Below are 13,982 nucleotides of genomic sequence, written 5' to 3' on the forward strand. Positions count from 1 at the left end.
TTATCCTCTAGGGCTTCCCTGGTCCACGAGGCGAGAAGGGTGATGTAGGAGAAAAGGGAGAAAAGGTGACCTCTCCATTCTAGCATGTGCCTGTTTGATTTTTCTCATGCCGTGTGCTTTGCTGTTCAACCTACGCGATTCTTTCACACATCTAATTTTTCTTCATCCTGTGCTCCAAAAACACACTGATGCCTGATCTAAAAAGCCAGGTCTTCACAGAGGAATGAAGAAGGTTACAGCGCTAGAAATAAGGGCATGGTCTAGCACAGAAGGAAAAAAAGTGCAATGTCCTCATAACCAGGCTTACCTGACACCAATTTGTTGAAAGACGTGATGTCCTGGCATTCTTGAAAATGAATTTAAAAAGGTGTTTATTACGTTAAAGTAAAAATTAAACAGCACAGATCGCAAGAGTTTTCTGGAAGAGCTCACCTAACCCTGGAAAGCCAGCATCTCATTTATATGCACAACATTCCCAGTAGAGAGATAGAAATCCCAGTAGAAAAGTTTTAAAAAGTTCTTTTATTCCGAATTATAAATTCTAACTATAAAATATACATGTTTTGACTTCAGATAAATTGTGCATGCAAGCATTTAGCTCAAGGTGGAGGTGCTTTAAAGATTCTAAACATTTATCATATATTTACTTAAGGGGCTGCATGAGTCTAAAATCTTACACTCAAAAGTATGTCACCATTATGCAGATACTCATTTTAATGATCTTGCAAACAAAGAAGAAATTACTAGTATTAAAACTTATGAAAACATAAAGCTACAAATGTAATCCTCAGAACAATGTTAATCACTCATACAAAAATATTTCCATACTTCAGATTCCATGATTAGAAGTTTTATATTTAGGAAAATTAGATCCAAATGTGAACACTTTTTGTGTATCATTCTTTAACATGGGAGATAAAAATTAGCAAGAGCCCTCATGTGCTCATACACACAAGGGCAGATGGTTTTGTGTCGCATAGGGAATCCCTAACTGTTACAAAATTATGTTGATTAATAATAACGCTGATTCATTATTCTTTGTATTATAGTGTCTGTTTTCCATAAAGCTTGAGGTCCGCTAACATATCACTGAAAAATGATTCCTATAGCCTGTTAGAGTCAGCATTCATAAGACAACACTTTTCTGTGGAGTGATTAATCTCAGTTGACTTACCAAATAATGAACTGAATTCTGAATTTTTAATACCCAACACACCTGTCTCACCAATGTGATGAAGAGTCCACTGCCTCTGAGGAGAGAAGAGCTCACCCAAACAAGTTTAAATCAATTTACATCGTGGCATTGAAGTTATTTGCTTAGGAAGGATGTTGACCAATCTTGCATGAGTGAGCAATTTAGTCCTGAGCTCCCCTCCCATCTGACTTCCTGTCACACCTGCTCTCACTTCACCCTAGTTTCTCAGGTCTTCATCTTTGATCATGATTAACTAAACCACACAGAATTTCTCTCCTTCCCCAGTATTCAAGAAACCCAAGTGTTTTTGATTCTGAGCCTTCTGATGCAATCTTTTTGGCACACAGGAGATAAATGAGGAGCTTTCACTCACACAGTCAGAATGAATGTATTAATTTGAATGCTTATCTCATACATATCTTATGTATATGTATTTGAATATTCATGTTGTTTTGCTTCTGAAATTATTCACTTTTATTGTAACTGCCTTCCTGAGTGCAGAATGAATACACTAATTTAAATATGTATTGCGCAGTATTTTGTATTCTGTACAGCACCAACTTCTTGTCTATAAATATGCAGAGATATTTATGTTAATAAGAAACAGCTGAGGTGCATTCCTTCCTTCTCCTCCTTTTGCCTCCTTTCCTTAATTCCTCCATTCCCATGATCCATGCAGATTTCCACGCCTCTACCTTGATTCCTAAATACTAATTTCCATGGCTACATTCCCACTATGTAATTATCCTGCCTACCTCATTTTAGTATTAGCTCAACTGAGTCCAAACTGCTTTTCCTCTCTTGAACAGATTTTTTTTTTTTTTTTGGCTTTTGTTACATTGTGAGTAAGCTGGAAACTCATTTACCATTGTGAAAGCCTGGCATGAGATCTGTAAGAGTAAATTAAAGAACATCCTTGGATTTATTAGAAATAAGTAGAAATAAGTCTGTTTCTCCAGTTGGTTTTGCTGAGAAGTATTAGCACTTTTAAAACTTGTTTACCTGACTTAATAAAGAATTTGCTTTTAGTTTCCTAAAAAATAAAAATCTTAAAAGAAATAGAAGTATAATATACTGAATATTTCGTAATGACAACTACAAAAAATAATGTCCTAAAATTGGATTATGTTTCCAAAAGATAGAAGCTGTTAATATTCTTTCCTTTTCGTCTGGCTCAGTGTAGCTTTCATCTGTCATAGGATTAGGAAAAAAGTAAGCTGACAAGGTATTGAAACTTGGGTAAAGTATTCATTATTCCTCTGAATTTGACCTGCCACTGGCTGGCTTCCATACAGTTGGTATTTGTTATCTTCACCAGACCTATGGAGGAAATACTTCATTCACCAAGACCATGGTGCTAGGGTCTAAGTCAGCACTTGATGTGTTGGCTTTTCAGATCTCCTTCTTTCATCTTGTTGAGTATCTTAAGTAAAATCCCCTGTATCATTGCCCAGAATCCATTGTCACTCTGAAAGTACAAGTTATCTTTTATAATATCATGCCTTCCCTAAACCAGAAAACAGTGGTAAATGCCCTTCCAGACTTTTATTGGCTAAACCATCTTTTGAATCGCCATATTTCCCCCCTCAAATAAAACCTGTCTTTTATTTAAACCCTTATATCCACAGGGGGAAAAGGGAAAGAAAGGCAAAAAGGGGCCTAAAGGGGAGAAAGGAGAACAGGGTGCTCCTGGATTAGATGCACCTTGCCCGTTGGTATGTCTGACTCGTGGAGCTCTGTCTCCAGATACCATGTATGAAGGAATAAACTGGGAGAAGAGCACGCTGGAGGGACCCGTAACAGCAGGGGTTTTGATTGGGGGTCAGTTAACACAGACTTTAGGGTACTACACACATCTATCTCCGGCTCTCCCGGTATATTCCACGCCTTGTCTCTGGCCACCAGCTCTGCTGGATTCTTGGCACTCAAGTATCAACGTGCCACTGGAATGTGAATATAGGATCTGAAGAGGAACTGGTGCATACTAGTCCATACCACTCAAAAGAGAAAGTCACTGTTCCCAGATAAGCCCTAATTATAGGCATAGGTCAAGCTCTTATCTGGTTCAACTTCAGTGGATGTTACTTTGTCCTTCAGAGTTGCTCCTCTCCCAGCTTTTTGTTATTGTAGTTATTTCTTTAGCATAATTTGTGCCTAAGTGATTTCTTGTGTTAGTAACATTATGAGTTAATCTTTACAAACAGGGATTCCGTGGCGTTAAGGGGGAAAAAGGGGAGCCAGGCCAGCCTGGCCTGGATGGGCTGGATGCCCCTTGCCAATTGGTACAGTATTTCTCTTTCCTACCACCCTGCATGCAATTCCTTTGTTTATTACATATTCATCTCTATCAGTGTAAAGTGGTACTTCTGGAACAAGCTTTACATGATAAACACACTACATGCATGTGCATGAACAGCTCCTTCAGCATCTCTGTGGGGTGACGAGAGCACGCAAGCATTTCCACCAAAGACTGCAAATTAACTTCCTGACATTGTCTCACAACTAACAGGACTGCCATGTCTACATTCTGGGGAATATTAACCTATTCAATAAATATTAAAGAATACAGTAAAATTATATTAAAAAGTCTTCTCTGTAAAGGTACTACTAAGGCCATACCTTTGGATTGTACCCCTAAATTTAGCTTTTTTTTTTTCTTTTTCTCTGAAAGAAATAAATGCATTTTTGCCTCTTCCACTAAATTTCTGTGAGGCCATAAAAAAGGCCAGACCGACAGAGTTAAGCTTCTGTGGTCAAGAGTTAAGCAGTTCAAGGGAATGCTGTTAAGAGACCATAGGGAAGAAAACCAAGCTAAGAGCTTCTAAAGATGGTAATAGTCTGCAGCCCAACCCTCTTCTTTGCCACATAACCTTTTCAATGTAATGGTCTCTCCTTTTGAAACTCACTTTCCTAAAGTAGACAGAACTCCCCTATCCCCATTGGCATGAACTCAAAATCCTCCTTATACTAAAATCTAAAATTCTACTGGGTGATCCTCTCCTTGTACCAATCTGGCATTACCAAGTTTCTCCCAAGTATATAGCTATTTCAAAGCGTTTTGGTTTTTTTTCTTTTTTATATTTAAAAAGAAAGCATATTCATACTTTCTGAGGTATCAAAGAAAACTTTTTAGGGTTGTTTTATACTTATTGATTGTTATACTTGGTCTGCATGTTCTTATTCTTCAGTGCTAAGCATGATTTTTTAAAGATAGAGTTCTATTTCTTAAGCTTCTTAAGAGATTATATTTATAGGAAAAATGTATTTGATAAATAATTATGATTGCAAAATCTCAGTAGGAGTGCCCGTCTTTTATTTTGTTTGCTTGTTGTTAATAATAAATAATATTTTACAATCATTTTGTTAGGGGAAAACACAAGCATGTCTCATAATATATCGACTCTTCCTGCCTTATTTCTATCATTTGTATCTGAAGAGTGCTTGTACTTTAAAAGAAAGTAAATTGTGCAACATTTAGGAATCTCTTATTGATTCAGAATTGGTTAACCAGCTTCTACAGAATTTTTAATTAAAAAATTGGTGAATGCTATGGATGACATCTTACTGTAAAGATACAGATGGGCTGCCGATTTTTTAATTATTTGGATGCATTCTACTATATCTCACTTTCAGTATAGAAAAGTAAAAGATACTGGCATGTGCAGAGGTACAAACTTCAGATAGAAATGGCTCATCATTGATTATTCATTATTATCATACATATTCAACCATAGACCATAGTGACCAGGAAGACGAGTTGTTCCAGTTTATTTAATAAAGATAACTGTGAAATGTGTTTTAATGAAATTAAGAGAGCTAGTACAGATTTATTCTCTAAAGGTGGAACTGAGTAAGCTTTGTAAATTACTTGCTCAAAATGAGGTGTAATTTTTGCTGTGTGTATTTTCAAAATGTATCCTCACTCTAGAAAACATTTGAATTTTCTTCTTTTTAACTAGTGTTTCTATTGGGAGTTGATAATTAGAAAAAAAAAATGCCTGTGACTACAGGCACCTAGTGAGTAGAAATCCATTCTATTGGGAGTTGATAATTAGGAAAAAAAAAAAATGCCTGTGACTACAGGCACCTAGTGAGTAGAAATCCATTTTTTAAGCTTCTGAGCATGTGAATTATGAAATATGTTCACATTTGCAGAGCCTGAGGATTTCTTACTCTTCTCTTTAAAACAGGGGCCAGATGGATTACCCATGCCTGGCTGTTGGCAAAAGGTAGGCTTTACAGAATTATTTCTAAAAGAAGCACTCCCTCTTTCTCTTCCCCTGGCCTGGCTTTTTCCATTTAGAATAGACCTTTTGAGTTTGATTCCTGGACGTTATTTGGGCATTAAAAAGCAAAAGATTCCATCTCCAGAATATCTTTTGATTAATATGTTTACTGCTGATTTCCTCCTAAACTGATGAATGAAAAAAGTTCTTAACAAACATTATAACTTGGAAACCTTCCCTATTGAACCCTTTCTGTGGAATGGAAAGGGGCAGTGCATCTTGACAACAGTTTGCTTATTGAATCAATGAACTCCTTGTCTTCCTACTATTTAAAACTATGCTTAATTGTGATTCTTTTTCTATTTATGCTCAGTTACGTAGGCAAACATGCAAAATACATGGTAGAACCCTGCCAATATTAATCATGAAGCTGAGAAAGCAGAAAGTGTAAGCATGAGGTTTTTTTCTTCAGGGATGATTTATTTAGGAGAATCTGTTTATTGAAGTTGGTGTTTCTTATGATTCTCATTCATTCTAGCCTCTTCAGCCCCTGGATGCTGTGTATATATTCAGTGTGGAAGGGAATGTCCTAGAGAACCTTCTCTGTGGAAAGGCTGTATGATGAATATGATGGACCCTTTCATAAGGGGATAACATTTTACTTAATCCTCATAATAACCCTTGTTATTATCCTCAATGACCCTGATGAAGAAACTGAAGTTCAGAGAGGTTAAGTAACTTCTAAGGGCAAGAGCTAGTATCCAACAGAACGAGAAGTGGGCGGTGGAAAACAATGGCAGGACTTTAAGCAGGGAAGAGATCTGTAGGCGCTGTGCTAGTTCAAGAATCCCAACCCTCTACACAATAATGGTGTGAACCTAATTATAAGGAGCTGCGCATATATGCTACTGAAGGATAAAGGAATTCCACTGGTGGAAAAATGAGTTAGGGGAAAGTATAAAGCTGCTTTGATCATTTTGAAGTTTTTTCTCTAACACCTTGTGGCTTATTGAGTAATTTTTGACAGGCATGCCTCATTGGCAAAACTATACAGAACTCTAGGGTTGCAGAGAGATGAAGGGAAACTTGACTCTCCTCAGTGGGTCTCATCTCCTCAGCTCTGTTGCTGAGGAGATCCTGTTTAACTGACTCTCCCGCTTAGCCACTTCCCCCCCCACCCCCCACTCTGCCAAAGAAAGAAAACCTTCTTTGTCAGGAGTGTCATTTATTTAGCAACTCCCCATACTCACTTTCAGCCTGTCAGAGAATTAGCTCAATCACAGCTGGGGTCAAGGGATTCTCAGGAAGGTGGGCCTATCATCATATTCTTCTTCACCTTAGAAAAGTATCTTTTCGCCATCAGAATCCCCGTTCTCAGAATCTTGAATTCAATCCTGAGCTGGAATTACCATTTGCTCTTTAACCATTGACCTGTAATCTAATACTGTAATGATTTTTTAATACAGTCCTAGGTACACTTTACATAGAGGGAGATGCTGAAAGGCTTACTTTATCCAGCCTTCTGACAGAACTCAGCACTTGGGTTTACATAATTATTGGCTGCTTCTAAATCACTTCCTTTTTTGTGAGGGCATAGTGTTAATGGCACCAAGCAAAGGATTCATCTTTTTGGTTCACGAATGGCCAAACCTAGCAGTAATATGAATAGCATCAGAAAATCAAAAATTTCCCTTTATTTTTCCACAGAGTAGACACTATATCCTACATAGGATTAGGGACTTCTTAAATCTAACACCCTTTTTTTTTTTTTTTTTTTTTTTTTTTGAGAGAGAGAGGATAGGGAAGAGAGGGAGGGACAGGAGAAAGGTAAAGAGAGAATCTCAAGCAGGCTCTATGCCCATCATGGAGCATGACACGGGTCTCAGTCTCACAACCCTGGGATCATTATCTGAGCAAAAATCAAGAGTCGGATACTTAAATGACTCAGCCACTCAGGCGCCCCTCTAACATCTTCTTGTATAAAGAACTCAATAAGAAAACTTCAGTACTGCTTACCACGCTCCCCAATACACACAAATGTAAATCATTGTGATGATCAACCTTGCCCAACACCTCCTCACTTCAAAAAAAGAACAACTAGAAAATAAAATGTTCTAAAATCTCTTATGTAATCAACTTAGCTCTCTCAAATTATTTTTTTAAGTGATTTTTTTTTAAAAGGGCTAGTAGAATACTTCTAGTTTGTCCTATTTTATGTGGACAACCCTTTTAAGCACTATTATGTTTTTCACTAGCCTCTAGAGCACAGTGGTATTTGAAAAAAGTTCAGAGTGTGGTAGCAATGTAAATTACTGGGATTAATGAGCAAGTCTCCTTGGTCATGCTACTCTCAAAACAAAATTTTTCATGCAAAACTATTTGATCTTTGTTTAAATTACTTTTCTTTCTAGAAACAGTTCTGTCTTCTAAATTTTGAATAACAATGTACCAGTTCACAGCATAATTCATACAGTGAATAAGTGCAGAATTTATGGTTAAGAAACTACTTTCAGGCTATTAAAGTTATCCATCTGCATCAGAGATTAAAAACTATGTAATAGAAAAATACCTGTAGGCTTCATAATTTTTTATTTATCAGATTCCTTTATTTATTCATATTTTTAATGTTTCACTAAACTTTATTTTGTGAGGAAGGTTTGCAGCAAACCTTTCTAAAGCAAGGTGACAGATTTTTTTTTTTAGTTAGGTTTTAAAATCTGGGGTGGGGGAAGAGAATCTTTAAAATTCTGTAGACTTTTTACAAAACATTGGTACTAAAAAAAATACATCTCTTTGAATTTTGAGCTAAGTGAGACTTTAGGGAAAGGAATACTTCCATAGGCACATCTCTAGCATAGACATGACATGCAGAACCATTGAGTGATCTCTGTGTCTCTCATGAATAAATAAATACAATCTTAAAAAAAATAAATAAATAACCATTGAGTGAACTCCATCTCTGACTATCACAAAGTACATAGCCTCTTAAGCATATCTACTATAGTGTCTGTTTTATTTGGAGAGAGAAAAACAAATGTTTTTAATTAATGAACTAGGCATTCTACTTTCCTCATTGGGTTTTTGGTTTTTGGTATATTTGTTTTTTGAAAGTCAAGGTTCCCCAGGTCTGCTCTATAAGTTTATACCTTAAAGACCATTGTCCCTCTGTTCTCTCAGACTTAACTTGAGTTCTAGGAAAATCTTAATAATTATGGCTGCTCAGAACAAGCAACCAGCGATTTATGATACATTAGATGACCATGGAACCTCCAACACATCTTGAAGACCTGATAGCAGGCAGGTTTACCATGTACACCATCCGCAACAGGGTAGGGCTAGAAAAAGGAGAAGGGAAACAAGAGTCGAATGACAGTAGTATTATAGCCAGGTGTGGGTGAAGTAAGTGCCACCAGATCCCCAGCCTCTTCCACAGTGGATTTTAATGATTGAGAAGATTATATAAGTATAGGACATGTATTTTACTTATGGCACATATATGATAAAATTCTAATTTTCTGCTTTCCCAGAATTGTTACTGAGACAAACACCACAAACTTTTCAGTGGCAAAAGAAAAATGTACATGGAACCCAGGCTGTAAATTTTAATAACCCCCTGGAGTTTTAGAAAAGCAATGTTTGGGACACATATCATTTGGCTCATTAATTTAAAAAAAACTATATTCAGGGTTCTACCAATTTTCTTAAAATGAATGTTAATGTGGAATTCTTATTCCAGACCACTAATTCTATGTATGTCTCTTCTGTTATTTGTTTTTCTGCAGTGATGAATCTAACCTCCTGAGCATGAAGTTGTATATATAATGGTCCACTTTTTATATTTATAGTTGAAAATCGAATTGCAGATTTTACAAGTCTGAGATATGTTTACATATAGCTGCTTCTTCCTGTTTGCTGTAGTACACATGTCCATCTTTACTCCACTTACATCTGAAATTGGACAATATGTGAAACCAGTGAGAAGCCTGCAAAAAATATAGATCAGTATCTCTTTATCTTATGTGAAGATATGTATTTAAATGGACACTTCAGTGATACAGAATGATTGTTCTTGCTCTTTTCTTACTTTGGGCTTGTTAATTGCATGGACAAAAAATGCCATGAAATAGTTTACATGAAATAGTGACCAAATATGGACTCAAAATTATGGAAATGTACTATACTAACTGATTTTAGAGTTTATCATCGCATCCCTACTCACTTTCACTGTAGCATTGATTCGTGCCCACACCACACATTGAAACTGACTAAAAAAGCATGACCGTGTGCCAACCTGCTTGTTGTTCGATGCTAGCATGCTGCTTAATGAGTCCTTTGATCACATCTGAGCTTTTATTTCTTTTGTCATCTCAAGGGGGTTACACCATGGCTTATTGCCAAAAAGAGATAAGGTGGCGGAGAGCACACACACAAATGGTCTTATATTTTGAGGGAGTTGCAGTCCCGACTGCAGATCTACAGCTTCCAGTATTGTGGGCTCACATGGCCACCTTGGTTGAAATATCAAGGGGTTAAGCTGGTTGCCGCCACTGTTTTTCCTTGGGCTGCCCTTGGCAGTGAAGACAAGGGAAGAGGAACCGTTCGGCATCCTGCGCTGTCTCTGCTGTGACCAAGTAGGAAAGAGGTTTACAAATGCTGGCACCCAGAACAAAAGACTTTTCAAAAAATAAACTGAATTCCAACAAGTAATAATATGGGTGCTTTTGGAAACTGACAGAGGCATACAGCACTTCTTTTGGGTAGGAGATTCTTGGAATGGCAGCCCCTATTCCATCCCACCAAAGAGAAGGGGTACCACTCCCGAAATAGGTTGGCTGAAATAACCTCTTCTGAAATTTAGGGGAGCTCACCCTACAAGCTCTATCAAAGCTGATGCTCTCCTTCCTGCTGAGATCCAACCCATTTCAAACATTTTCTACAAAGTTCTAGAAACAGAAAGATATTTTCATTCTTTTTTTACGCTTTTCTTTTCTAGTCCCAGGAATATTAAGAAAAGACTTGTTTCAGTTTTTGTCACATTTCTTTTGAACAATTTTTTTAAAGGAAAGTCTTCAAATCCTAATAACTTGGTAGCAATAGTCAAGGTGACTTTTTACTAACTTCTCTCTTGTTCTGAATAATTGAAGAGCATATAAAAGAAGCTCCGCTTTCAATTCAGTCATTGTAAAGCATCAAAGTTAAGCGATTTCTTTAGTACTTTTGGCTTTTTTTCATATAATGACTGCAACATCGTGATCATCAGTTAAGGCAAGATTTGGTCACATTTGATAGTATTAACTCATTTCTATTTCTTATCATTCTATTTAGATCTAAGTTTTGTCCATATTTAGATTTCTTTATCTTTTTTTACATTTCTAAATGTTTGTCTTATGCACAGACCAAATCTGTATCTCAGAAAGCTGTGAAATATAGTTGCCATAGAGTATTTTTTTTCATCTACTTGCTCAAAACTTACTTAATTGTATTAGACTGAGCATTTCTTTGCACAGTAAAGAGTTGGTAATATGTTTTGAAATGCTTATTCTGAGTGGAAAGGTTACATTAGGGGAAATATCATCAATGAGGAGTAATCACTCTTTCAGCCCATAGGACAATATACTTTCTCTTCTGACTTAATGCCATTTTGTGGGGAAATTTCTAGTTCCATTCATAAATTTTCACCACCAGAGGGGAAATTAATTCACTGACTTATGGTGACAGCAGTTAAGATATGACCGTAAGACAAAGATCCTAAGATCGTTGTGATCGCTTTCGTATTATTAACCAAATGTTCAATTATACAAAATGCCTTCTTTTTATTTCTAAATAAGTTTTCCAGATTGGAAAGATGTCCAAATTATTATATCAATCTAGTTGGTAACATTTCTAGTAACATTCCACACTTGAAGCCAGTTTGGCATTTTTAAAACAATAGAAGGCATTTTCTGACTATCTCTTGTTTGACGTGGTTAGGAAAAAGTATTGTTTGATGTCTGAAACAATTTGTCTTACATGATTTGGAAAAATGAACAAAAATGGGTAGAACTACTGTCTCCAGGAAAACAAACAGTAGTGTCTTGAGAAAAATCTGGTGGCTATATTTCTATCTTTCTTTCTACTCCTCTGGTAGAAAGAGGTATTGAGATGAATCACTATTGAAAACTTGCACAGCTTCAAACAAAATACCTCAACATCAAAGAGAAACACTATATACAAAAATTTTTTCTTCAACATAGCCCTTTAAGAATACTCTTGTGTCCTATGTGTATGTTGGGTTTTTTGCTCTACAACTGATTTGACAACATTGATTTTTATTCTATGAGTAAAGGAAGCTGTAAACTTCTGTTACATTTATTTCCTTGGGAAAAAACAGAGATGATAGTACTCCTTTTTGTTCAGTGGAATTATTAGGTCTTAACCACCATGAATACTCTTAAACTTTTATTTTTTTTTTCTTTTTTTTTTTTTTTACTCTTAAACTTTTAATTACTAAAATATTTACAGCCATCCGTTTTGTCGTCAATGTAAAGAATCCTCAAATAATTGCTGAACGAACTGATAAATTATGTCTGCCTCTATATGTGTTAGCAGATACCTATTTTTCTTCAAGATTTCCAACCCTTAATTTGTATTATTGGATAGGGAATTGAGAAAAAAATACATGAATGACACATTAGAAATAAGTTAAGAGCTACTTCTATTTCTGATAAGCATCTTTTAAGGATGCCAAATTGGTATGTGTTTTAGCTTTAGAATTGTTTTCCATTCATGTTGGTGCTAATGCATTTCTTTTTTCTTTATGGACAATGCAACTCTACTATGGATAATTTCATTTTTCTGTTTAATAGCATTCCTAAACTGTTAGTGTGTGATTTTATTTTTAAAGTTCATGAATTTGCTGTAATATGGTTCAATGACCAGACTTTCTTAATGTAAAAAAAAAAAAAAAAAAAAAAAAACAGTGTACCTATAAATGATGTGTGTTTACTTGGATCACAGATCCTTTTATTTCATGTTCATTTCATAGACCATATGCCTTTATCAACTTTTATCCTCCTTTTAAGCTAATTTCATTAGTCTGACAAAATCAGTGTTAGAGACATCTAACACATCCATAGAGTAACTGACACACAAATATACCCCAATTTTTCTTCTAGCTTTCATTTTTGTTATGAGAAGCTGTCTTGGAGGATTTTTCTTTCTTGTTTGATTTTATAGAAAACATAAGAGTATCTTGGATTTCTACCAAAAAAAAAAAAAAAAGTCTGCTCTTGAATTTACTTTCTGTGCATGATGTTCTGATGGGACAGTAAGAACTTATGCATCCATAGTTCATTCTACAGGTCTTCTGTCTACAATGCATATATATGTCTGCTAGTTTGGAAAATGATCAAATCAACATGTCAAGACCTATTAGAAAAATTGTCCAGTATCTTATGTTTTTATCACTTAAAAAATGTGCTTAATTTTCCAAGGTTTTTTTTTTTAATGTTATTGTTATACCATAAGGCGTTAATACTGCTTTTCAACCTTTTTTTTTTTTTAATTTTTTTTGCCACTATATATTAACTTACCAAGAAATAAGTTATGCCTGAATGGCAGATGGTGTTTTGATCTTCTAGTAAGCGATCATAGAAACATGCAGAGATTGATATTTGAAATCTTGCTTTTCTCTATGTCTTTATAACCAAGTTATATTAATAATTAACATTACTAAAATGAACTTAGCTAATTTCTACCAAAACAAACAAAAAAACTCTGCTATCTCTGAAAAGTCAAGTCCATAGCAATCTAATCTTATATTCTCAAAAATAATGATTAAGAATAATCACATGTGAATCTGGCTATTAAAAATCTTTCGTTTCTTGTGAAATTAACATACCTGATCGATTATGATTCTGCTAAAATTAATTTAAAATATAAGGACCTTCCATCCTTCCTTTTTCCCATTTTTTGGACATATCTTAATATTGGTTAGATTTCCTTTATGCCATAGCAGAAATAAGCTTCCAAATTAAATTTTTGGTGGATTTTGCTTTTGCTAATCCAATACTGAAACATTTTAATGGCATTTCTGATTTTTTAAATGTATTTAATTCATAAGATTCCCTATGCTGCTTTATCGACACAACTGTCCTTTGGAGAATAGGGAGACTTTTTCAACCTGACCTGTTGTTTGATTTATCGATAAAGTACCAACATTTCTCAAAATGCAGTAGATATTCTCACATATCTCAGAAATATTAATAAATTGGATTCACAAAAGAATGTCTTACCTATTGACATTTATGTGAATATTCTTTATACTGTTGTAAATGTTTCATGCGACTTAATAACATTTTAAAAGATGTATGTATCTGATTTTCCCTTAGAAAATATTATATTTTTATTTGTATTTTTTACATTTTAAAGTTCATCTCTATGTGTAGCTATTTTTATATTGCCAAAAAATCACATAAATACAAAATAAGAGGAAAATGCAAAAAAAATATTTTGGCAAGCATTACACTGCATATTTTTCTTAATATTTTGTGGGCCAGTCTCATGTAATTGATTATTCTAAG

General features: G+C 35.1%; 1 protein-coding gene across 12 annotated transcripts in view; it reads left to right on the plus strand.

The window, feature by feature from the left end:
- COL25A1 (collagen type XXV alpha 1 chain) overlaps positions 1–12,681 on the plus strand; it is a 446,203-nt gene extending 433,522 nt beyond the window's left edge. For 8 of the 12 annotated variants that reach the window (XM_072755497.1, XM_072755506.1, XM_026017643.2 and 5 more), the window contains 4 exons: positions 12–65; positions 2,824–2,910; positions 5,386–5,424; positions 9,794–10,076. In XM_072755497.1, coding sequence (XP_072611598.1) covers positions 12–65; positions 2,824–2,910; positions 5,386–5,424; positions 9,794–9,829 — 216 coding nt within the window. In that variant the 3' untranslated portion in view covers positions 9,830–10,076. Of the gene's footprint in view, positions 1–11; positions 66–2,823; positions 2,911–3,399; positions 3,478–5,385; positions 5,425–9,203 lie in introns of all 12 variants that reach the window. The other 4 variants (XM_026017640.2, XM_072755504.1, XM_072755500.1 and 1 more) reach the window with 4 other exon arrangements.
- The last annotated feature ends 1,301 nt before the right edge of the window (positions 12,682–13,982 follow it).

The sequence above is a fragment of the Vulpes vulpes genome, chromosome 4 (assembly GCF_048418805.1).
Source record: "Vulpes vulpes isolate BD-2025 chromosome 4, VulVul3, whole genome shotgun sequence".
Classification (NCBI taxonomy): domain Eukaryota; kingdom Metazoa; phylum Chordata; class Mammalia; order Carnivora; family Canidae; genus Vulpes; species Vulpes vulpes.